At 46.2% G+C, this 25,850-nt stretch overlaps 1 protein-coding gene and 1 long non-coding RNA gene across 2 annotated transcripts; both read right to left on the bottom strand.

Moving 5' to 3' along the window:
- Nucleotides 1-4,167: 4,167 nt before the first annotated feature.
- Nucleotides 4,168-25,789, bottom strand: Mtrr (5-methyltetrahydrofolate-homocysteine methyltransferase reductase). Its single transcript, XM_052159782.1, has 15 exons — nt 25,692-25,789; nt 24,592-24,744; nt 23,885-24,038; nt 19,069-19,186; nt 16,218-16,590; nt 14,774-14,896; nt 13,305-13,458; nt 12,441-12,529; nt 11,132-11,312; nt 9,539-9,581; nt 8,644-8,830; nt 7,758-7,876; nt 7,195-7,287; nt 6,919-7,101; nt 4,168-5,124 (listed from the first exon to the last, which is right to left on the bottom strand). Exons 2-15 carry the CDS (start codon nt 24,718-24,720, stop codon nt 4,980-4,982), a joined length of 2,091 nt encoding a protein of 696 aa, XP_052015742.1. The 5' UTR covers nt 24,721-24,744; nt 25,692-25,789; the 3' UTR covers nt 4,168-4,979.
- LOC127666806 (uncharacterized) lies at nt 19,224-20,469 on the bottom strand. The gene is made up of 3 exons (XR_007973719.1): nt 20,306-20,469; nt 19,533-19,661; nt 19,224-19,278 (listed from the first exon to the last, which is right to left on the bottom strand). It is a non-coding gene; the product is annotated as an uncharacterized LOC127666806 (long non-coding RNA).
- Nucleotides 25,790-25,850: the final 61 nt, after the last annotated feature.

Here is a 25,850-nt window from a genome sequence, read left to right as displayed (position 1 = left end):
TTTTCCTCAGTTAATTGTCAATTTACCAGATACCAAAGCAATGCTCTACAATCCAATTAGTTTGACTCTGACCAGAAATAATATGGAAGCTACATGCCCAGGGCTTGGACCAACAGAGTAACTCTACTGATACAATCCACAGCCACCAGATTGTCATTGGCACATATGAGTCATGTTTGAAAACCAGTGCTTTCCACAGTCTCTCTTCATGCCTGGCAATCTGTCAGAACAGTTCACAGAAGCAGGAAAGTGCTTAGCCACAGATGACTTCCTAGAGGGATATGGCTCAGGCACAGACTATCAGACTATGGGAAGAGCTGCAAGTTACATGAGGTGTGGGATGGAAAGGGAAGGGAAGGGAAGGGGAGGGGAGAGGAGGGGAGGGAAGGGGGGGAAGGGGAAAGGAGGAGAGGAGAAGGGAGGGGAGGGCCCTTCCAGCTCCTACTTTCCAAGCTTTCTTTAGCTAATTACTGTTCACCACCAAGGTGTATCACCCACCCAGAAGCTCTTCACACCCTGGATTTCATTACAGAGGCATGACTGAAGACTGGTGGCTGATGACTGGAGTCTCTGGCCCCCTACCTTTTAGAGGTAGGGGATGGGTTCAAATTCCTGACCATGGGAGTCATGTCCCAGTGTTATTTGTTGTTGTTGTTGTAAGATATTTCCTATCCAATCACATTGAGGCAGCAAGAGGCCAGTGATTGGAGGGGAGAGAGGAGGAGGAGCTAAGAGAAGTGAGGGGCGGAGAGAGGGAAAGTTTGGTGGACCTCACTAGTGGAACAGAGGGAGAGGGAGTTGCCAATATCCAGATGACTTCAGACATATTTCTGGTGTTTTGGAGAGGTTAGAAATATTGGGATAAGACTTTATCATTGTAAATTGGCATAATGAAATTGGGAGTTTCTTATACATAAATATGTTTGGTTAACTATTCAAGTTTAAGAGTCATGCTTTACTGGATACTTGGAAGGAGTGGTGCAGAGGCCTAGCGGGGCAGTATTAACTATTATCCACTCTTTATTAACTATTATCCACTACATTTTTTTGTTTGTTTTTGTTTGTTTGGAGGCCCATTCTTATCTCAAAGCCATGGAAGAACAGAAGTTTTAGTTATTGACCCTACTACAATCTTGGCAAATTTACTTACTAAGAACAATAGTTTGTAGACTTTTAAAGCAGTTGACTTCCCATTTGAAAATGGAATGACCATACTAGGGCCATTCCTAATTTTCTGAGAATTTTGGCTAAGAATAGATTTTTAAATCTTATTTTAAAATGTTCTTCATCTGTTGAAAAGTTCTGTAAAACATGCCTCTTAATAAAGAAAGCTTTATTAAAACAAACTTTTAATCCTTTGTGTGCTTTATGCAGCTGCTTTCTTGCTAAATCAGCATCGAGGCTGCTGTGGCGGAGAACCAAGGACTCCAGGGGCTGGGCATTTCCTCGGTCACTTAAGGACCATTTCCCCTCCTTGCAAATACATATTACACTGGTTTGTATATGCGTGCATGCTGTGGGCAGGCATACATGTGTTGAGTTTTCCTTCCATTCTAAGGAAAAGCTCCACCCAATCCTAGGACTCTTCTTACATATTATCTTTACCTCTTCAAGTTTTTAATAGTTTATGGTTATAGCACATAACATCTCCATATGTGTATATGTTGTACAATATCTAAATCAAGCTATTGAACATACATACGACCTCATCTATAAATCTCAGTACCATGGTTATGCTGCCTTCAATCAATGTATCTGAATGATCGGTCTCGTGAAACAGTTTGGCATGGCCTTCAAATTCCACGGATCTCTTGGAGTTCAGATGGTTGTAAGTGGTCTGCCATGGCTCTTCTGCAGGAGCAATACTTTTGTGGAGGTCCTGAGCCTTCTCTCCAGTTCCTTCTCTCCCCCTACCGCCACCCCCTTGCTCCCAAATATGTGACATGGCATTAAAGCCACATGTTCCAGAGTTTGTTAAGTTTTTAATTAGAAATTCACTTTTTAGACAGATACAGGTACCCAACTGCTGTAATTTGTATTTTGTAAAGTCCCACAAAGGCCTATATGCTAAAAGCTTTGGGTAGGTGGAAAGCCCTTTAATCCAGTGAGCTTCATGGGAGGGTTTCAAACTGCTGAGGAATGTTCTCTAAGGCGATATGAGACTCTCATCTTTTCCCTTCTCAGTCTTCCAGTGACAGGACCAAGCTACCAAGGTTGATTGATACCATTCAGGATGATTTTCACAGGTTTTTGTTATAGGAACAGAAAGCCAATGATTTCCTATCTTTCTCTTAGGTTTTGTTGTGTTGCATTTTTCACAGAATATTTCTAATACATCTAAAATATCATATAATATAAGAACATTACTATAAAAACATTTTTCCCTTAGTGGTTTTTATGCTTTTGTGGGATATGTACTGACATCTTACATGCTTCTAGTTTGAACATTTGCTTTAACTATTGTGAAACTTTGTTAATTACATACATAGTAAGAAGTCATGTTCTCTCTTGCTGATTCTTAAATTCCAGGGAAAACATCTCTGGTAAGATTTCTCCCTTTGAGTCACATCTTACCCCACCTAAATCTGATTTCTTTTGGTTTTCCTGATGTATCCTGTGTTATGACTCTCAGCAGTAATCTGGTATGTCTGGTGAACAGTCTCTCACTTGAATTGCTTTCTACAATTATGTTTTATATAAATACTGAAAACTAGGCCAGATTAGGTGACATATCCCTGTAATCTCGTTGCTAGGGAGGCTGAGACTGGAGCTCTTCCCATCCAGTCTTGATCACAAGAGCCACAACAAACCCCTTGAATGCAGTGTAACCGGGCACCAGAGCTTGTGCTGTGTCAGCACAAAGGTCAAGGGGCAGAGGCTGAGTCTTCAGGATGTACTTTATTCAGTTTGTGCTGAGATTGCAGGAGTAACAGGTTAGAAAGGGTCCCTCACCAACACGAGTGGTATCTGAAAAGCGGATATCTGAAAAGTGGTATCTGCATGGAACAGTTTACAACATGCCTCACCCCTACCTAAACAAAGCTAAGACTTTTCAGCCAGACCTGGGGATGCAGTGACAGCCGATCTCTAAAATGGCACTGTCTGCTCTTACAGACTCACACTGCCTCAGAGGACCGACTGCTCATACAGACAGCCCAACGTCAACTCCGGAAGGGTTTCACATCTTACAAGTGGGCCATCTCGAGCCAGCGCTGAGTATCACTGTGCTCACACAGCAGGTTGATGGGCGTTTCATCCCTCGCTGCTGTGGTCTTGATAAGGACCCGTGTGGCTGCTTCTCATCATCACCAGCCAGTAAGGCTGTGGGGAGGAGCATAGGATGGTGAATGCCCAAGTCGAAAACCTGGATGTCCTGTGCAGAAGCCTAGTCTTGATTGTTCTCAACGGCAACTAGTTTTGCCTTTTGGATCTGTCGTTTGGGTGTGGTCGTGGGTCAGAGTGCAGGGGCAGGTGGGTACTTGCCATTAACTGAGGAACGCTGTTCTTTGTCCCTTTGCTGCCCCTGTCTACCACGGGTGATGCCTACAACCTACAAATGTCAGGATTTGAGTGCTGTGTTTTCCTAAGCCGTCTTATTTATTGCACACTAAGACATGTAATAGTGAGAATAGACCATGCAAGATGGGAAGAGAAGAACAAAGAGCCACAGTCTCACCAAGCTTGACATTATATCACTTTTTCAAATCTTTAATTCTTAGGATGACCAAGGAGTCTCTTGACTTCTCTCCAGGTGGAGATGGGTTTTAAAGGCTGAACTATTAAACAAGATGGCCTTCCTACACCGGATGGAGAGTTTATCATGCTTGTGATGGTTATGTTACAGTTGGGTTGACAGGGTCTACAACCTCACTGGAGACCAACCACTGGGCGTATCTAGCGGTCCTCTAGACTAGGCTGAGGTGAGCACCCACACTACACGTGGGCAGACCCATTCCACCAGTCCTGGAGTGTGAGAGGAAAGCCAGTGAGGCACGAGTGTCTTCTCCTTCCTGACGGGATGGGACCAGTTCCCTCCCCTTCTGCCAGCATGACTTCCCCAGCGCTGTGGCCTGCACTCCGGAACTGTGAGCTAAAACACCATCTCTTTTCAAGTTTCCTTGTCCCAGTTTTTTCTCAGCAAGCGCACATGCGCACAACGGCACAGAATCCTTTTATACAATTTATTTTCATAACTTACAAGAGAATTTGGCATTAGAAGTGTAACTGGAGTTCTCTAATCTGAGCTGATCACAGAAGGATGGTCAGGTACTGGTGAAAACCAAGCCTACTAGTGAGGAGCAGACATGGATGGAGTCCGTGAAGCACAGGGGTGACACTACATCACACATGGCGATGCCCTCGGCAGGGGATGCAACGCCACTACACTGTAGGACTGCGACACTAAAAGTTACCATGATGGAAGCGGCAGAGTACAATTTCAAATGTATGTCAAAATATATTTCTAGTAGCATAAAAACCATTATTTTGTAAGGATTACCTCAAAATTAAAATATTTTATCAGAAATATAATTTTGATAATAAATCACAATTAAATAAAGACATGCAAAAGTATGCTTTGCACGTTTGTGTTAATTTAAATATCACCAGTGTGAATATCCTTTGCATATAACTCATTGAGAGATAATGTGTCCACAAGCTCTCCAAGGTGTGCCCAGCACAGGTGAGCCATCGACGGTCTGTCCCCTTGGGGAGCCTGTGTGCAGTGGGGTGCCGGGTGGGAGCGGCCTCTTCCCCTCCAGCAGTGAGGTGCTGGGCGGGGCCACAGAAAGGCTTGGGAGACAACCTGTGAGCCTGTCAGGTGGCTCTACCTGCTGTACCTGCAGCAAGCTGGTCCCCACACAGCCTCCTCCAAGAAAGGCCCAAAAACTTTTAAACTCGTCTTCTGTAAACCTGTCCTTTGGCACTTCAAGAAAAAACAAATATAAACACAAACCAGCCCCAAGTGTCCCCTTCCGGCCTCACGACCAGACGTCCTGCAGGTACCGATTCCCTTGCTTTAGCGTAGCCAGTATCTTCACTGCTTCTAGTCTGTCCACTCCCGCTTCTTTGCTTATGATTTCCACAAGGGTGTCGTGCACATCCTTAGCCATGTTCTTGGCGTCTCTAAAGACAAACAGCACACTTTATAAGAGAGGAATTTTCCTTAATCAACCCCTCTCAGTCACATCCCCAGTTCTCTCTGATCCCGCCATCTTTGTTTTCTCGCTCCTCAGAATGATTTCCAGATATCCAGCCTCATTTATCCCAGACCAAGCCTTCGCCCGTGGTGGCCGCTGGAAACAAGCTGAGCCCATGGCGCCATGGCTCCGGCTTCCGTTCAGGTCCCTGCCTCCCTCTCCCTGGAAGCACATGGTAGAGCCCCGTGCTCTCAGAGTCCCAGGCCTTCGTGCACATGAAGTGGCAGGCCCCTTCCCTGAGGGCAGCACTTAGCTCCTGAAGGCAGGGGAGGCATCACACCTATGCCACTGTCCCTTGCTAACTCCATGGTTAGACTGACTGAGGTCAGGGAGTAGACCTCATGTCTCCTACATCCCAATGTGTGGGTGAAGGAACTGTAAGACGGGACCTTCAGACACCTGGATTATAGCCAGTCCTGTCACAGTTTACCCCTGGGAGGTGTCTAAGGGATCAGATTGTCTGTCTCCTTCATCTTTTCCTCAGCCACTCCAGAGCATCTGTCTCCACAGGCTCACTCTCTGCCAAACCCAGAGCTCCTCTCTGCCCACATCTCACTTGACCCTTCAGCTCAGTGCCTCACACTCCACCCCTCCATCACTATCCTCCGCACCTGCCAAATCCCTCCACTTGTGGCTGATGAGGTGACTCTGGGCCTTTACCACTGAACATACCCATACTGCTCTCTAGGAAAGCTAAGACTCAGTGACTTGGAGGGGCTGAGGCAGAGGAGAATTTAAGAGTATGGAGATATTCGTGATGCCTCAGGCACCAGTTCCCGGAACATTTGTGTGATTGGCTGCACCTGTTATTTAGAAGTCTGACACCTCAGCCTCAATGTGACCAAAATGCCATCACAAGCACTCGGTCAACAAAAACTAAATGAGAACACAAACCAACACAGTGTGTGAATCTCTGCAGTGTTCTTTACGTGGGAGCCAGAAACTGTTAGGGCCACGGAGTCAGCTAGACAGCCAGCATCAGGCTTTGGACAGCTAACGCTATAAACAAAGTTAAAGAACGAAAGGCAGGCGGCACGTGAGGCAAGTCAGTCCTGTGTGACCACAGCTACGTCACCGGGTGTGCACAGCCAGCAGTCCATCTTCTGCATCACAGTTACAAGGTCAGAGGCCTTGGCTGACTGGGCATTGTTAGTGCTCCGGGGGTTTTAGGATGAAAATAAAATTTCTCATATCAAAATCTGCTTATCTAGTTGGAAGTTTCAGAGTTTCTACAGACTTTAGCCGTCCACATGGTGCTGCCTTTGACGCTCACACGCAGCGTGCACGTAAGGCTCAGGAACTGCGGGAGTGACTCTGGCCCTCTGCCAATTGCCCACTAGTCTCTGACCTAGAGAAAAAAAGATTCTAACCTGATGACATTCTCAGAGTCAAACTTCCCTCTCTGCTGGCCCAGTGCTGAAAATCACAAATTCTTCAGCACAACAAAATCCATGTTGAGACATCAGTTTTAAGTGATTAAGGTTTTAACATTCAGATTTTCAGATGCTAAAAACACGTGGCCAAAGCAAAGCATTTCCCAGTGCAAGAGCCAGTGTCCGCTACTGCAGTTCAGAGAAGAGACCCTGGCTCTTAACTGTGCCCTAGAATTATTCACTGTGTGCTTACGTGTGACACGTGTGAAAGGAATGACTGTTATTGATCACGGCCCCTCAGTCCACGGACAGGAGCAGCAGCTGGGTTTCCCTATCTGGCTACATACCCACACACGTAAATGTAGCCATCCTCCTGAAGGAGGGTCCTAGCCACCTGCTGGCTGTGGCGCTGGAGGTTGTCTTGTACATACTTTGCTGGGGCCTCCTCCTCCTCAGGTGCAGCGTCTCTTGAGAAGGAGACCTTCAGGTGAGTCAGGACCCCAGCCTTGAGGAAATGCCGGAGCTCCTCCCTGCACCATAAAGAGCAGGGTCAGTGAGACGTGGTGCTTTAGAGATGCCAGGGCAGACGCCATAGCTGACCAATCCCATTGGCACCCCTGTACCTGAACAGATAGTCTCTGTCCTTATGTCTGCAGCCAAAAAACAGCCACACTGCTCCGAAATTTCCATCTGGGTGGAGTTCTTGGAGTTTTTCTCTAATGTAAAAAGGAAGTGTTTGATATGACGAGCACACAAGTAAATATCGTTCACCGGGAAATATCCCCAAGACACAGGCCTGTAAAATCTGTCTCTGCACTGTTCCAGCGACTCATTTAAAACAGCAGCAGTTGCTATGTTTGGATATTACCTGGGTTTCCATGTTTTAGCATTAGGGACTGAGCCTGGACTATTTTTTTTCCTTGAGACAGGGTTTCTCTGTGTAGCCCTGGCTGTCCTGGAACTCACTCTGTAGACCAGGCTAGCCTCGAACTCAGAAATCCGCCTGCCTCTGCCTCCCAAGTGCTGGGATTAAAGGTGTGCACCACCACTGCCCAGCGACCCTGGACTCTTAATCACACTAAGCAGGTGTTCTACCTGAATTACCAGGCAGCCCTGCAGACTGAGAAACACTGCTTCCTTACCCCACAGTGACAAGTCACTGCGGCACCTGATGGCGAACACGCACCTGTGCTGGAGGAAGCCAATGAAGGGAGCCACGCCGGCTCCGGGACCCACCATCAGGATGGGGGCCGACGGGTCATCCGGTAAGTGGAAACAATTTGTTGCCCGAGGTGAGATACATATCTGGAATAGAAGCAGCTTCAGTGAGTTTAGAAGGCAAGCACGAGAGAGCACATAACCAGGATGATCTCGAGAAGATGCACGCGTGTTTTCCCAGCCCCAGGATGATCTTGTGAAGATGCACGCGTGTTTTCCCACCCCCAGAGAAGCGTCGTGAAGCCAAACAGCAGCATCACACCTCGCTAAAGCCAGAGCCATCTCCGACTGCAGGTGTTTCTCCTGAGCATAGTTATTTTACATGTGGACCGGAGGCATGAAGCAAGGAGTAGGTGGGGAGGAGGCAGGCTTGGGGAAGTGCGAGCCACCCCTGGGGTGGCTGCTGGGGACGGTCGCTTCCCTTTGAGTCTGTGGCTGCTTGGCCTGCTCCCTGTGACGTCACACTCCCACACACACAGACAGCGCTAACGCAGCAAAGGAAAACCACTGAACAAAGGAATGAATAAGTAAGAACATGAAGAGGGGTGGAGGCGAGCCTGGGACGTCCTGGGAGCTGCAGTTACAAGCGCAGGGAAGAGTCAAAGAATAGTTTAAAGCATTTTTAAAAACTGTCTTTAGGTGACGGGCGGAGCTGGGAAGCAGCAATAGGAAACACCACAGCTCCACTGCCACCTCTGTCGTCCAGGGCTCCTCACTGCCCTGAGTCCAGACCAATCACATACAAAACGGGCGGGCGAGCGACAGTGGCTGGCTCGTCTGTGAGTCTAAGATGTGCGTACAGCGTTAGGCGAGAGCCTAGCTGCGGCACAGCTGCAGGCTCAGCGTCTCAGTACCTTGGGAGCCAGTGCGCCTCCGCTGTCTGCATGCGAAACTTCTGTGCTTTGCTGAAGCAATGGGGCAGCCAGTGTGGCCAGCCAGCCCGTGCACACGCCTCGCCGAGGTGAGGCCGCCGTGGGGCTCGGAGGAAACTCCACGACGTTAAACACGAAGCGAAGCTTGTCTGGATGGAGCAAGCTGGAGCTGCAAAGACACAGGCAGTTCTGAAGCGTCGTCAGGGACCAATGACGCCTTCTCACCGTGCTGGAGGCACAGGGGCGCGCCTGGCCACTGCTCCAGACAAGAGCCACCCTAACCCATAGTGAGGCATTTCAGGAGAGCTTCCAGTCTTACCTACCCATCTTCAATGCCTCAGTAAGGTTTGAGGAAAGTGAGCTGCCCGAGGCTCTTCCTTCCAGACTCCCCACTCAGTATTTACCTGACTGGTTGTATTACCATGCAAACCAGGGACTAACACACTGGGTATTATTTATTAAGAGGACAAATTTGAAAGTAAGTGAAGAAAACACAGCTCAGAATCACGAGGAGACACTTTCACACACCTCTACCCTTGTTGTGTGACACGCGAACAGTGTAAGAAATGCAGGGAACTCGCTCCCACAAGCTCCTGCTGAGCTGTCACTGAAGGCAGGCACAGGCCTGCAAGACTGGAGCCCCTCCTTAGGCGGGGGTGGGGTGGGGTGGGGGCGGGGGCATGGGGGAAGGAGGGGAGACATCCGAGGGTCCATGCAGCCTTAACGGGGAATCCCACAGTACAGAGGTCCTGGGGAGCTTCAGATCGCAACGGCTCTACAGAGAGGGGAGTTCCTGGCAACGGCCTGGCCACTGGGGAGCTGGGCGTGCAGCTTCCCCAATCCTGGAGCTGAGTGTTATGCTAGTGAGCATGCATACCTTGCACACGAGTACGGCCGAGGCTGGAGTTTAGGAAGGTGCTCTAAAAAAGAAAAACCAACAAGCAATTAGCTCAGGCCTGCAGACCCGGGAACAAAAGAAATCCAGGCCTGCATAAACTTTCTTGTTTAGGTTATTCAAAATAACTTGTTTTCATTTATAATATTTTGCAGGACATAATGCAGCGATACACTGTCCAGCTCTGAGGTGAGGGTCCCTTCTCTCACACTGGCCTCAGGGTGAGTGCAGTCAGGGCAGAGCGTGGACAGCCTGCAGTCTGTAGATGCATTGCTTTCCTGTGACTAAGGATCATCTAGAGAGACACATCTCAGACCTGTCAGATGGGAAATAAAGTTAAGGCCTCAAAAATAACAAAGACAGATATTTTAGGAAATACTTAAGACATTTTCTTCTTGTGTTTATATACGTAATAAAAACTTAAGTGTATGGCGGGAGACTTTCTCAGAGCAACTTCCGCAGAATCCCAGTGGTTTAAAAACACACAGGAGCTTGTGTAAAAACAACAGTAAATGGCCCAAATATTTGAAATATCTGCTTACAAATTTTAGAGTTTTTATGAATAATTTTTTTTTTCCTGAGCCAGGGTTTCTCTGTGTAGCCCTGGCTATCCTGGAATTCACTCTGTAGACCAGGCTGGCCTCGAACTCAGAAATCCGCCTGCCTCTGCCTCCCAAGTGCTGGGATTAAAGGCGTGCGCCACCATTGCCCCGGCAAATAATTTGTTTTATTTTTAATTTATCTGGGCAGAAAAATTGAAAAGTTCCTTCTAAGCTTGGTCTTAATAAATCAGGAAAACAAAGATTGGTACAGGGCTCATCTTAAGGTTTAGATGTGTTAATTTTTCTTAAAGAAATGGAAGTTTTCAATGTTGTCGGCCCTACGATGCCCTCTAGCTCCTAACCTGTATTCTGGCCAGGCCCCAGCCTCTCCCACTTCAATTATACCACTAGGCCAGAAAGCAGCAGCTGAGCTGGCTTACACAGAAGGGGGAGACTAACCTCATGTAATCATTAAAAAAAATAGGAGGAGGAGAGAAAAAGGACACTAAGAAAGCACGGAAGAGCAAGCGCGGCCTGCTAGTCACTCTGGCCCGTCTGGAGCATCCAGCTTCTGAATGCACAGGATGGAGGTGTCCCCATCTACCCAGAGCGCAGGCTTCACACAGCCACACCCCCGCTGACCGGCTTTGATGTGGATCACTCTTTCCCCCTGAACATTCACTGTTAGGGAAAATGCAGCCAAATTACCTCACTGAAAAAAATAAACTAGAAAAGATGCTAAATTCTAAGTAAAAAACGTACAATTGGATAAATACGTTAATGGAGAGAATGATAGTGATATTAATAGACCCAGAATTGTGGAAGAGGGACTCCAGCCTCTGAAAGACATCACTGTAATCTGAAAACAAAACACACCACGGGTTCCTGACCATCACCCTCCAGCCCCATTCAGTCAGGTCCTGGTGTGTCTGCATAGGACGCAGTGCAGGCAGGAGCAGCCAGCCTTCCCACAACACTGAGCCCACCTACAGTGCACAGGGCCTGGGCTGTGGAAGGAAGGAAGGAGACTCACCCAGCAGGAGGCTGAGGGGAGGCTGGCAGGACGGGAAGGCGTGCAGGAGGTCTAGCAGGCAGACGCGGGCATCTCGGATGAAGCGGTTGTAGTCGGCAGCTCCCTGCTTACTGCACAGCTCCTGCAGCCTCCGCTTCTCAGCGGCACTGCTCGTGTGGTCCGCGAGGGCCCGTACGAACGCCTGAGGAGAGAGGCCAGCTGTGGGCTACTCTGGGGTTACGGCTGGCTCTGTGAGTTCCAGGCCAGGCATGGTGACACACAGGGTGAGAGCTTGTCTCACATAAACAGATAGACAAAGAATTAGGAAAGTAAACAAGCAAGTAAATAAAAGATCAAAGAAATGAGAATGAGTGAGCTCACACAGCAGGAGATAGTGCAAGGCTTTAAAGTACAAATCATTTAAAATATCAATTTTACTCCAAAGACTTTACACAAATGTTTAAAGACGATCACAGTACAGAAATTTCTGCTTTGACATTATTTTTTCCCACAGAAAATCTAGAAACAGCTCATACATATATATTCATGGTCAAGCCAACAAATTACACCCATTAAAAAAAAACCCCTCAGTCTTTGCACCAGGACCCACAGAGCAGATGGCCTGCCGTGGAAGAGGGAAAGCTGAGGGTGCAAGTACACAGCTTCTACGTCCCACGTCACCTCCACACAGGCACTCCCACACAGCATAGTTTGCATAAGAAAAATATATTTACATATGCTTTGTGAAATTTAAAAAACAGGTAAAATTAGAACAAAGCTGAATTAATTAAAGCGAAGAGGTTCTCATCAACTCTGTCGCTGCCCAAGGCCGGGCGCAGCAGGCACTTCCACAGAGCAGAGCGGGAGCTTGTCTTTAATCACCAGACTCTATGCTCAGACAATTCAAGTCTAGCAAAGCAGTTTAGAAGATGTTTACAAAGTGTTTAGTTTACAGAATGTTTAAAAAAAACAAAAAACCTTCAGCTGCCAGCATTTTAAACACAGTTCCTGGTGTAATACTGACCTCTAGTGGCTCGGTCTATTTCAAAATTCCTCTAATCAGCAAGAAAGGCTGGTGACCCTTCAGTCTGCCCAAGGTCTCCCACCCAGCGGGAAGGAAGCAGCACTGCAGTCTGTGGAAGACTCCTAGGCTGCAGCACGAATGTCAGATGAGAAGGCGACTGACTGAAGGAGACCTGTTTTCATGGCCTTAGAAAGAAGTCCGAACACATCTGACATCTTCCATAGCTCTAGGCACCAGTATCAGGCCTATCTAAAAATCCTCAACAGAGCCCCGTCCATCTTCCAGTTAGTAGACAAGGAGACATACCTTTTTAGGAACTGCTCGTATTTCAAGACACCAGGTGAGGATAAACTGGAGAGAACTCCCCTCAGGCACATGCTGGGGCAGGGCGGCTCCTTACAGGCGAGGCAGGGAGAGCATCAGGCCAGAGAAAAGGCACAACCACAAACACGTGTTTAGAACATACTCTGCGTGCACCCAATACAGCTAGCTGCAACAATTCACACTACAGTGCTGCCAATGTGATGACATGTGGCAATGTTCCAGCAGCGACTGGCCAAAATGAATACACCGGGGAAAAAAAAGGCGAATTCATAAAAGGAAAAGAACGATAAATTCAAAACGCACCAAATAAAATTATCTAAAATTAAATAACAAAATGGCAAAAGCCATTTTCCATTAAACTTAGAAGTAACTTGAAGGGCTGGAGGGATGAGTTACTGGGCATGCTGGCTGGTCTTCTAGGGGAGCCCACTTCCCAAGACCCACAGGCCTTTAACTGTAGCTCCAGGGGAATCCAGTATCCTGTCCTGGCCTCAACCAAGTGCACGCTCACACTCATGCTCACACCAGACAAAATAAAAACTCTAATACTAACACTTTAAATAATACAATTTCTTTTACATACAGAAAGATTATTTTTATGTAATGAAATATCAGCATGAGAAATGAACTTGACAGGAACTTTACACAGGGCTCAGGCTCCTCTCGTGCCCACAAGCCCATCCCCACACTGGTCACTGTGAGAAAGAACAGCAACAAGGACCTGTCAGCGCCAGGGTTAACTCGTGGCTACGTGCGCACGCGTGGTTTTCGTGTGCGAGTATGCACTGGCGCAGCATCTGTGCAGCCAGCACACAGGAAGCTGGGTGTGTCCACCATCCATCCTACCTTTCTTCTTCGTGTCCGTCTTAATTTTCAAGATGACGCGGTGCGCTCGCTTATCAGTCAGCTGCAGCCTTTGGAGCAGGTTTTCTACCTCAGCACCACTGTTCGGACAGATCACGTTAAAGGAATCTCCAGGTTGATGGGGAAACTCTATTTTCTAGAGAAGGACCAAGGTGAAAGAGAAAAGGAAAATCTTATGCATTAAAAAAATTTAAGGTATAGAGTAACAAAAGCTGTTTTAATTATGGCTATCTTAATACAGAAACTCAAACTAATTCTAACCAAGAGAACCCAATGCATAAGTCCATTTAATCAAGCAAACACTTTATCAGCAGTTATTCCAGAAAAGACGTGCTTGCGTGCGTGCGTGCATGTGTGTGTGTGTGTGTGTGTGTGTGTGTGTCTGTGTTGCTTGGGAGTGTGCCCTGGGTGTGATGGTGCACACCTTCGATCTCACACTTGGGTGCCAGAGGCTAGCAGATGTCTGGAATTCTGAGTCCAGCCTCTACAGAGTGAGACATGATCTTTAAAACCCATACAAAATATAAATGCCAGGAGTAGATAAAGCTCTAGCCAGTAAGTTTGCAGACTGAAGTTCAGATTCTCAGAATCCACATAAATGCTAGTTGGGCGTGTGCCCACTTTCACTCCAGCCTCGGAAGGTGGAGACAGGAAGCCCCTCTAACAGCAAGCCATTTATGGAGACCACCATATGGAGAGCTCTGAGTGACAGAGAGAGGTTGCCTCCGTGAATGAGATGGAAGAGTATTCCAGGAAGATTCCTAACATAGCCGTCCGACACACACACACACACTCACACACACACACACACACACACACGTTTAACAGATATATGGATTCTGTCACTCACAGACACAAAACCACTAGGTTAAGATGCCCATCATCTCTTTTTTCTACCAGGAAGCTCTACTGAACTCTCACAGAAGACTTAATGTGCTCTGATTTCATTCTGTGGGACATTCTTCAAGACAAATGGCTGAATTAATGGCTGAAGGCTCTAACAGAGTGAGTATATGCAGAAAGGCTCATGGATGGAGTTCAAACGACCATGTATAGCCCCTGACACCTCAGGCAAATGTTCTCTACACAGTCCCTTTTCTGGAAAGATTCTGAAATCTTTTTGGATTCTCCAAAGAATCAAAATACCTGCCCAGAGAAGTTAGCACTTTCCTGACGGTCTAGCCTCAACTTTCCGCCTCGATGGCTGACCTTGGGTGGACAGCTTCCTTCTGTGGGCTCCATTAGTCTCTCACGCTTATAACCACAACAGTGCCACATTCTGCACCGTCTGTGCAGTCACGCCTCACTTCTGCTCTAACGTGGGAGGGAGGGAGGCGAGGAGGAAATGATAGGCAGGAACAAGTTGGCCAGGCGTCTTGCCAGAGACATCGCCTCCTCCTGGGTGTAGTACCCGGGCAGGCGTGCTGAGGATGGACTCAGCAACAACTTACTGAAATGTCCAGTTCCAACAGTAGAGTGGTCTTTATGGCATCATTTGTCGTCAGCTGAACAGCTTTTGAAATTGGAACTTGAAAAATTGGATCCACTGATGGCACAGATGCTTGGTTTTCCTCCTAGAGAAACAAATGGGATAAAATATAATGAAACACAATTTCCAAGCTGGGAAGATGGGTTGGTCGGTAAAGTGCAAACACAAAGACCAGTGTTCAATCCCCAGAACCACATTAAGAAGTTGCTGAGACAGACAGAACCCCAAGGCTTACAACCAAGGCTATTGGTGAGCAGGCCTGATGTAAGAAGGGTAATCTTAGTTTAGTTACTTCAGGGGCATTTGTAACTAGTGGCCCCAGTAAGGACAGCACAGGTCTTAGGAAACAGCACAGAAACCTAATTTCTTGTGATATCTTTCAGTTCCTCTTCTACCTTGATCTTACTACATTTAAAAATAGAAATCATTTTAATGAATGCCAGCCAACCATCTTTGCACAACTGGGAAGGCTGGGGGCCTCAGAGCTGGATGCTGGAGGCCCAGTGGGGGACTCTGGAATGGGATCCTCAGAGGTCTCCCATCAGCACTGGCTCAGCCCTCAGCACTGCAAGGCCACAGCCTGCCTCAGCCACCTCCCCTTTCAGAGCAGCCTAAGTCTAATGAGTATAATGACTATAAATCCAGACTAACCAAGAACCAGCCAGTCTTCTACAATCCCAGGAGATGCTGAAGCCTTTGCTGAGAATGTACCACAGTTCAGCTGCTCATTGTGTTTAATCCTGCTTCTGTCCCTCCAGCCCAGACACAACTGCCAAGGAAAACACCTCGCAGTTTGACTCTTGGGGTCAGTGACATTCAGTGTTAGAATAGTATAATCAACTTGCTAAAAGGGGAGTGTGGATCTGGACATGTGTCTGGGTGATGAGTCCTTCCACACTGTCACGGAAGGAAGGCGGAGCTGCAGCAAGGGAGCTGTGTCAGTGCAGGGTGGGGGAGAATGACATCAAAGGCTGGGAGAGCCCAGGTAGGACGGAATTCGGAGGCTCTGCACCTCGGTGCAGATGAACTCAGAGAGCCTTAGAGATGGCGTGAGCAAGCTGACGACTCAGCAACTCAAAGTGAGGACAGTGGGAGTGGCACCATGAAAGGCTTTGTCAGAGACAGAAACGGACTTCTGCAACATCAAGCCATTTGGACAGACATGGGCATAGCTTTTCTGGAAGGGTCGGACAGTAAGTGCTTTCTTCTTTGCACACCTCTGGTGAGAGCAGCTACAGACACCACACAGCTCCACAGGCATGGCTGCTGCAGGAAGAGAAGGCACAGCAGAGGAGATGCCGTGCTTGGTCCAGGAGACGTGGACCTCTGATGTGAAGAACAAACAGAACACAAGGCAAACACAGTTCAGCAGCATGTGAAGCCCAGGGCAGGAAGTAAACTCTCACCTGGCCAAGAGACTCCTCAAGATGGACCTCTAGATATTCTGGGGGCACAGCAGGAACACTCAGAGAGCTCTGGGAGAGTGGGGGAACCGAGCGGACAAGCGAGGGGTCCAAGTCTTCGGTCTGACCCGGTTGACTCCTGTTTGTCTCATTTTGTCCCTGAGGCTTGGAATCCCTTTGCCCCACGTCCTCTAATCTCAGAAGTTCAACTTGTGACTGGATGTGCAACAACTCCGGCTTCACGGCCACGCTCAAGGGGGCATCTGGTGTCTGAGGGAGGGCACTCCTCATGTCTTCTTGTCCTCCGAGTGACTTACAGTGCTTTGTGAGAGCAGCCCAGAGTCCATCAATCCACGGCTCTACCACGAGCTCTAAACTGGTATGGGTAAAAAGCAAAAACACCCAAATGCCTCAGTTGTCTGTTTGTGTCTAACAATATGGCAGGAGTTTGTGCGTTCGGCAGAGTACTAGAAGCAACGGTTAGAAGCACTAAAGAGACTATTAAAACTAGAACTAATAAACTTTCAAAAGCACAGCACTGTGCTGATTAACAAACACTCTGTACAACTTAGCACGCACATAGAGCAATAAGTTGAGATGCAAAGGTGGTTGCCCTGGTAACAGGACTATATCACTCGAGTGGTTGGCCATCTGCACTTTAGGGAGCTGGCTGCTTACAGATGTGTTCAGTCCTGACGCTACCAGCAGAGCTGTAAATGATCGTCCCATCAGCTGAAGGCACCACTTACCTCGTCTACCGAACCTATTGATCCTTCTCCTACAAGCATCATCAAGAATCATCCTCAATTAAAAGTAAATGTTTGACTAAATAAAAACTTCCCTTCCAAGCCGGGCGGTGGTGGCGCACGCCTGTAATCCCAGCACTCTGGGAGGCAGAGGCAGGCGGATTTCTGAGTTCGAGGCCAGCCTGGTCTACAGAGTGAGTTCCAGGACAGCCAGGGCTACACAGAGAAACCCTGTCTCGGAAAACAAACAAACAAACAAACAAACAAACAAAAAACCCAAAAACTTCCCTTCCCTTTCTACCAATCTTTGAATGTGTCTTTTATATTTTTTTAATCAGGTAATTTTTTTAGAGGAAAGTTGGATTGATCACACATTCATTCCTAACTTGCAGAAGCTCAGTGAGGCCTAACAAAGTCTAGCCCGGCTGCAATGTTGCTGAGATGCGTGGACAGTGGTGGCTAAGGAGAGCGCTGGGGCAAGGCTTTTCACGTCAACTGAAAGGTACGTCAGATTCTAATCACTAAGGTGCGTGACTCTCAGGAGACTCTCCTCAGGTCTCTTTCTTCCCAGGACTTGGACCGTAAATCCACAGACTCTGCACTGCATTTATCCTGGGGAGTCTTCATGGACGCAAGCCCAAGGTTAGTTACATGTAAATCATCTTGTACTGGAGAAAGATAAGATGACGCTAGCAGCAATGCTGAAGGGAGCTAACGTGCACCCAGTACCCACCGTGAAGGGCCACAGTACCAAAGGCCACAAGCACCGGGTTGTCTGACCACAGCACGAAGCTTCGCAGTACACTCTGCCATTATCTGTCACAGGCACAGAAACGTGAGTGGCCAAAGCTTTGCTCATCAAGAGGGGATGGAAGATGTCAACCCAGGCGTGGGAGTGCAAATATACTCTCTGCTTCAGTCTGGGGACGTCACACAGCAATGTCTCAGTGTGGGGACGTCACACAGCAATGTCTCAGTGTGGGGACGTCACACAGCAATGTCTCAGTGTGGGGACGTCACACAGCAATGTCTCAGTCTGGGGACGTCACACAGCAATGTCTCAGTCTGGGGACGTCACACAGCAATGTCTCCCTCTGGCACCTTAACCTTAGACACATAAAGCAGTTAGGTTGAATGGTGAAAATGCACAAACTTCTGAAACACACTCAGGAATTTTAACACTTGATCGAGTAAGTGACCCAGGAGCCTTTGAAGACATCTGTGTGCAGTATTAAAGGAGATGCGCCTAATAGATCGATTCAAGCATTATCCTACAATTAAACATAGCTCATCATTAAAGCTCAAAATGAAGCTGCAGAATGAGCAGGTGGCATGTGGAAATTGTCTGCAGCTGAAGGAAATCTGGAAGGCACGGGCACCTAGCAGGACGAGAGGAGACATGAGAGGCCCCCCCCCCCCCCCCCAGAGAGAAGCAGGACATCACTGGTGTCATTATTTCCATAAACAGGTTATTTACTAAGCACAGTGAATGGAAACTCACTCGGTTTTTTACCTAGTCAAAACAAAACCATAAGAAAATGTGTGCTATTATCTGGCTGTAGCTATGACAGTCAAAGGCCGAGCAGCAGACGGTGACAGGACAATGCAGAAGACCTGGGAAGAAACCCGTTAGGAGGACTGGGAAGGCTGTGCACCAGCTTAAGTACCGAGCTGCAAACGTGAGAAAAGGGCTAACAGTGCAGCCATTCCGAGGAAAAGACACAGACAAGACATGCCAAGGTCAGTGAGGCTGAGCCTGCAGGGCTCCTCCCACGAGAGGCGATGCAAACAGCGCCCCCGTGTGTAGAGCAGAGAGAAGACACTGGTGTACACACATCTATACTGAGCCGCATGTAAGTTATACTAGGTGCTTCTCTTGTTCTATTGACAGATATGGGAGGTTAGAGAGGGGCACATGGAAGACGGAGAACACAGGCCAGCTAGGTTCTGGTCAGCCACCTTCCTGGGTCCCAGAGCTAAAATGCTGAAATTATAATGAGACTCTCGGATGGCTGTCAGCGCTAAACCAAAGCCAATGTGTTTTATAAGCTAACCAACTTCCATCATGTGTAGCGTTTACTGAAGAAACAGATGTGCATCGCCCTTACCCTATGCAGTCGTCAGCATGCCCAGTGTCATAGAAGTGCTGGGCTCCAAGCTCTTGAAGTCGTTTGTCAATCACTTTCCCTCCGTTGCAGAAGTATGTGTACTCTGAGTCACCCAAACCTAGAGAACCCAGATACAGACTCAGGGAGAACGAAGGCTCAGCGGTGTAACAGAAGTGACACAACATTTCTTAGTCTGCCCCATGCTCTTACCTATCCATCAAGTATAATGTGTAATACTGCCCCACACTCTCACATATCCATCAAGTATAATGTGTAATACTGCCCCACACTCTCACATATCTATCAAGTATAACGTGTAATACTGCCCCACTCTCACATATCCATCAAGTATAATGTGTAATACTGCCCCACACTCTTACATATCCATCAAGTATAATGTGTAATACTGCCCCACTCTCACATATCCATCAAGTATAATGTGTAATACTGCCCCATGCTCTTACATATCCATCAAGTATAATGTGTAATACTGCCCCACACTCTCACATATCTATCAAGTATAATGTGTAATACTGCCCCACGCTCTTACCTATCCATCAAGTATAACGTGTAATACTGCCCCATGCTCTTACCTATCCATCGAGTATAATGCATAATACTGCCCCACACTCTTACATATCCATCAAGTATAATGTGTAATACTGCCCCACACTCTCACATATCTATCAAGTATAATGTGTAAACTGCCCCACAATCTTACATATCCATCAAGTATAATGTGTAATACTCTCCCACACTCTCACATATCTATCAAGTATAATGTGTAATACTGCCCTACACTCTTACCTATCCATCAAGTATAATGTGTAATACTGCCCCACGCTCTTACATATCCATCAAGTATAATGTGTAATACTGCCCCACGCTCTTACATATCCATCAAGTATAATGTGTAATACTGCCCCACACTCTCACATATCTATCAAGTATAATGTGTAATACTGCCCTACACTCTTACATATCCATCAAGTATAATGTGTAATACTGCCCCACGCTCTTACATATCCATCAAGTATAATGTGTAATACTGCCCCACGCTCTTACATATCCATCAAGTATAATGTGTAATACTGCCCCACACTCTCACATATCTATCAAGTATAATGTGTAATACTGCCCTACACTCTTACATATCCATCAAGTATAACGTGTAATACTGCCCCACGCTCTCACATATCTATCAAGTATAATGTGTAATACTGCCCCATGCTCTTACATATCCATCAAGTATAATGTGTAATACTGCCCCACACTCTCACATATCTATCAAGTATAATGTGTAATACTGCCCCATGCTCTTACATATCCATCAAGTATAATGTGTAATACTGCCCCATACTCTCACATATCCATCAAGTATAATGTGTAATACTGCCCCACTCTCACATATCTATCAAGTATAATGTGTAATACTGCCCCACGCTCTTACATATCTATCAAGTAGAATGTGTAATACTGCCCCACAATCTTACATATCCATCAAGTATAATGTGTAATACTGCCCCACGCTCTTATATATCTATCAAGTATAATGTGTAATACTGCCCCATGCTCTTACATATCCATCAAGTATAATGTGTAATACTGCCCCATGCTCTTACCTATCCATCAAGTATAATGTATAATACTGCCCCACACTCTCACATAACTGCCCCACAATCTTACATATCCATCAAGTATAATGTGTAATACTGCCCCACACTCTTACATATCTATCAAGTATAATGTGTAATACTGCCCCATGCTCTTACATATCCATCAAGTATAATGTGTAGTACTCTCCCACACTCTCACATATCTATCAAGTATGTGTAATACCGCCCTACACTCTTACATATCCATCAAGTATAATGTGTAATACTGCCCCACGCTCTTACATATCCATCAAGTATAATGTGTAATACTGCCCCATGCTCTTACATATCCATCAAGTATAATGTGTAATACTGCCCCACACTCTCACATATCTATCAAGTATAATGTGTAATACTGCCCCATGCTCTTACATATCCATCAAGTATAACGTGTAATACTGCCCCACGCTCTCACATATCTATCAAGTATAATGTGTAATACTGCCCCATGCTCTTACATATCCATCAAGTATAATGTGTAATACTGCCCCATACTCTTACATATCCATCAAGTATAATGTGTAATACTGCCCCACTCTCACATATCTATCAAGTATAATGTGTAATACTGCCCCATGCTCTTACATATCTATCAAGTATAATGTGTAATACTGCCCCATGCTCTTACATATCCATCAAGTATAACGTGTAATACTGCCCCACACTCTCACATATCTATCAAGTATAATGTGTAATACTGCCCCATGCTCTTACATATCCATCAAGTATAATGTATAATACTGCCCCATACTCTTACATATCCATCAAGTATAATGTGTAATACTGCCCCACTCTCACATATCTATCAAGTATAATGTGTAATACTGCCCCACGCTCTTACATATCTATCAAGTATAATGTGTAATACTGCCCCATGCTCTTACATATCCATCAAGTATAATGTATAATACTGCCCCACACTCTCACATATCTATCAAGTATAATGTGTAATACTGCCCCATGCTCTTACATATCCATCAAGTATAATGTGTAATACTGCCCCACACTCTTACATATCCATCAAGTATAATGTATAATACTGCCCCACACTCTCACATATCTATCAAGTATAATGTGTAATACTGCCCCATGCTCTTACATATCTATCAAGTATAATGTGTAATACTGCCCCACACTCTCACATATCTATCAAGTATAATGTGTAATACTGCCCCACGCTCTTACATATCCATCAAGTATAATGTATAATACTGCCCCATGCTCTTACATATCCATCAAGTATAACATATGGAGCTACGTCTCCTTATTTTTCCCAGCAGTGGTAAGTATGCAGTGTTTTTCTACTGTATATCATGAAAGCACCAGATAGACACAAAACCAATACAAGCCACTGGTCAAAGAAATATATGTCTTTAACATTTCTATTTCCATGAATCACTATAACAATTGAGGAATCTGAAGAAACAGGTAAAGCTGGCTTTGAAACCCAGGATCTGTACTGTACACTTTCTTAACTCTGAACAAACATGACTGCCAAGGACAGCCTCTGAACCAAACACACTCTATGGGTGTAAGGAAGGCTTCTCTGGAGTGCAGCCACATGCCTGCTTACGTGCCGTGGTGGTTCTGATCCACAACAGTACTCAGCAGCTGTGATAACATGTAATCTACAAAGCCTCAAATACTGATCTTCCCCCAACAGTATTTGCCACTTCTGAGCCGCACACCCTGGCACGCCTGCAAGAAGACACAGAGGCTGTGTCTGCCTCTGTCAGGTCAATGTAAAGAGCTGCTCCTGTCTCGCATACTGAGATAGCTAATGCTTCACATCTGCTTGAAAATCCAAAACTGGAAACTAAAGTTTCTTCCTTTAATTGTTCCCATGGCTTGATACTGGAGTGAGCGTGTGATGGGAATGTACATGTGATGGGAATGCACATGTGAAGGGAACATACATGTAATGGGAACATACATGCAATGGGAACATGCATGTAACGAGAATATACATGTAATGAGAACACATATGCAGTGAGAACATACATGTAATGAGAATATACATGTAAATGGGAACACACATGTAATGGGAACATACATGTAACAAGAACATGCATGTAATGAGAACATACATGTAATGGGAACATGCATGTGGTGGGAACACACATGCAATGGGAACGTGCATGTGCCCACCACTGTCTAGAATGGCTGGGTCAGGCTTCAGTGAAAATCTGAAACACTAGATACATACCAAGCTGTGGCTAGGGTTAGAATGGAGAATCTAGGCAGCGCAGGTTATCTGTGCTAGATACTCTCCCAAGCATATTTATCACAGATGAATCACACAGACTCCAGGCCGGAATATGGACCCACTGTCTTTCTTGTATGACAGTTTTCTATGACAGACCCTCTATTTTTACGTTAAAATTTATTCTGTATATACAGACACATACACACACACACACACACACACACACACACGCGCACCATGGTATATCGTGAAGGTTAAAGGGCAAGTACAGGACTCTGTCTGTGGGTCTTGAAGACTGAACTCAGGTCATCAGCCTTGGTGTAAGTTGTTTTTATACTCTGAGCTAACTACTGACAGCAGGTCCTGCCTGTAAAGATCAGAATCACTGTTGGCAAGTCAATGTAAAGGAATTATTAAAACGCCCAAGCTGGCTCTAATGTGTTAGGGATTGAAAACCACCATGCTGAAGTTAGGTTCTTAGAGAAAAAAAAACAAGAATATTCCCGAAGAACATAATGTGGTTTTATGACCTGCTGTTATCTTAAACAACAAAATACACCAAGTGATTGCACCTTCAAAGACTTCTGCTTTAGAAGGTTTGGAGTGAGGCCTAGACATTAGTGAACATTCTGAAATGTTCCTGAAATGTTCTTAAAATGTTCCCAGGCTACTGGGGAGGTTCTGCACAGTGTTTGGGGTGCGGCTAAGTGGTAATATGCTCCCCTCGGTGCAAGGCCCTGGGTTTAATCTCCAGACATACCCAGGACAGAGGGAGAGGATTAGAGCATTGCTTTGGGATACAAACTGGAGAATGATTGACATTTCTATATTTTATAGAGATATAACATTTATATAAAAATAAAAAGACCTATGCAATTTTACTTCAAGATTTTGAAAGATGTATTCATATATCAAAATAGTAACTGCATATAGTAAAAGTGAAATAGTCAGTTACCCAATAATCCATACCGCAGGTGAGCAAAAAAGTCTGTGGGTAGTGTCTTGTTGTGTATTTCTTTAACAAACTTTCGGGCTGTGTCAGGTGGTTCTCCTGTACCCGTGGTGGACACAACCATCACCAGAGGGTCGGTTTCTGTCTTCAGATCATACTACAAGGCAAGGATGCAGTGAGGCAGATTTGTGATTTAACACATTGGTAAGAACAAGACAAAGCAACCAGCGGCAATGAGCCCACTTTCCTGTCTTGCATGCTTTCTCCTAACTTTTCTTCTGGCCAAATTCTTCTGGACTGTTCTTCCAAAGGTCCTGAGTGCAAATCCCAGCAACCACATGGTGGCTCACAACCATCCGTAATGAGATCTGACGCCCTCTTCTTGTGAAGACATCTGCAGTGTACTTAGATATAATAATAAATAAATCTTTTTTAAAAATTAATTAAAAAAAGAAAGAAAGAAAGAACATAGGAGAAACAGGAGATATCTCAGGGGAGACAGGCTGCACTGCGAGTGAGGTTTTTAACCTAATTCAAATTCTGTGTTTAACCTCAGTTAGCTGGCTGGAGGATCCCAAGTTCAAGTTTTGCCAGAGCTACAATGTGAGTTCAAGGCTAGCTTGGGCAAGCCCCCTGTTAACCAAAAACGGGTATATAGCTTCATTCCACAATAAAGTAACAGGAAAGTGCCCAGGAATAGCCGCCCTTACCTTTTCCGACTCGCTGATACAGTGGAGATCTGCAGAAAATCCGTGTGACACAGCCTGCTCACTTATTTCTTCTGCTATGGCCTTTGCCTGTCCTCGCTGTGTAGCATACAGTAACAGAAACCTTCTCATCACCTCAGGTCATCGGCTGTGAGACTGAAAACCACAGAGGGGAGAAAGGGATACGGCTTAACGAAGAGGGTTCGTTACAGGACACCCAAACATCATTTGAAACAGCCTTCTCTAAACTTGTTTCTTAGCACTAATTTTAAATGAGAGAGTATGAGAGAATTAAGACAGGAGCTATACAAAAGCGCCACTCTTGATTGCACCCGACTGCGTGAAATCCACTCCTGATTTCTAGCTACTTTTGGGTCTTGCAAGTGTCATTCAGAAGTGTCTAACTGTAGTGATCAGCCTTTCAGTTCATTTGTACTCAGAATTAGGATCCCAAGCCTGAATAACGACGGGACTATGCAAAGCTCAAACACAGCGTCACTTACAAGGATTATTGTTTCTGCCATTGAAAAAAAACCGTAACTGTGCAATCTTCCCGTAAAACTGGGGAATTCGTGTTTCCCTCTAGATCCTAATCAAAGTACCGGTCATCATCAAAGATCGCATCGTTGCATAAATCAGTAGTCAGTGTACACGGGTTTTACACAGAGACGGTATTGCTAATCCATGCCTTTCTCGGGAGATAACCAAGAGAAAAAAATCAGGGGCTCTGGGTTCCAACCCCGCCATTCTACCCAGTGGCTAACGCTGAATGGTAGCCAGTCTACATAAAATTATCTTTGCATGAGTGAACCGACTACAGTTTTTAAGTGCTTGTGGCTTCTCTGCTGGGAGCTAGGACACAAAAACCTTCAAAGGCTCATTATGAAGCCTTGCTACAGAGTTGACAGGACCAATGGGTGACTCGCAACGCGACGCCAGCGGGCTCACGTGGTTCTGGGAAAGGTGGCAGAGCAGACTCTTCCCCACTGCACCGCGTGAGCCCCCCGTGGTCCGGAAAACTCAAAGACGCATCCCACTGCGCAGGCGCGAGTCCCGGCTCCCCGCAACTTCCGTCGCTCCTGCCATTCCCCGCCGCCGAATACCTCCAGGCGCGAATTCCCACGCGGGACCCCGTTTACTTCAGACAGGCACCGTCCGGGAACACTGCGCACGCGCGCACCGCACAGCACGCATGCTCTGCACGACCGCCAATAGAAACGCGGGCAGACCTGGGCCAATCGCTGAGCGCCGGATGTGGGCGG

The sequence above is a fragment of the Apodemus sylvaticus genome, chromosome 16 (genome assembly GCF_947179515.1).
Source record: "Apodemus sylvaticus chromosome 16, mApoSyl1.1, whole genome shotgun sequence".
NCBI lineage: Eukaryota > Metazoa > Chordata > Mammalia > Rodentia > Muridae > Apodemus > Apodemus sylvaticus.
This window is presented reverse-complemented; position numbering and strand designations above follow the sequence as displayed.

What these genes read in the sequence shown, in the direction of transcription:
- Mtrr (XM_052159782.1), bottom strand. Translation starts at nt 24,720, where the DNA reads ATGAGAAGGTTTCTGTTACTGTATGCTACACAGCGAGGACAGGCAAAG. An exon ending in TTGAGGAGTCTCTTGGCCAG is followed by an intron (nt 14,897 to 16,217) that starts GTGAGAGTTTAC and finishes TTGTTTCTCTAG; the next exon opens with GAGGAAAACCAAGCATCTGT. An exon ending in TGTTGGAACTGGACATTTCA is followed by an intron (nt 13,459 to 14,773) that starts GTAAGTTGTTGC and finishes GTCCTTCTCTAG; the next exon opens with AAAATAGAGTTTCCCCATCA.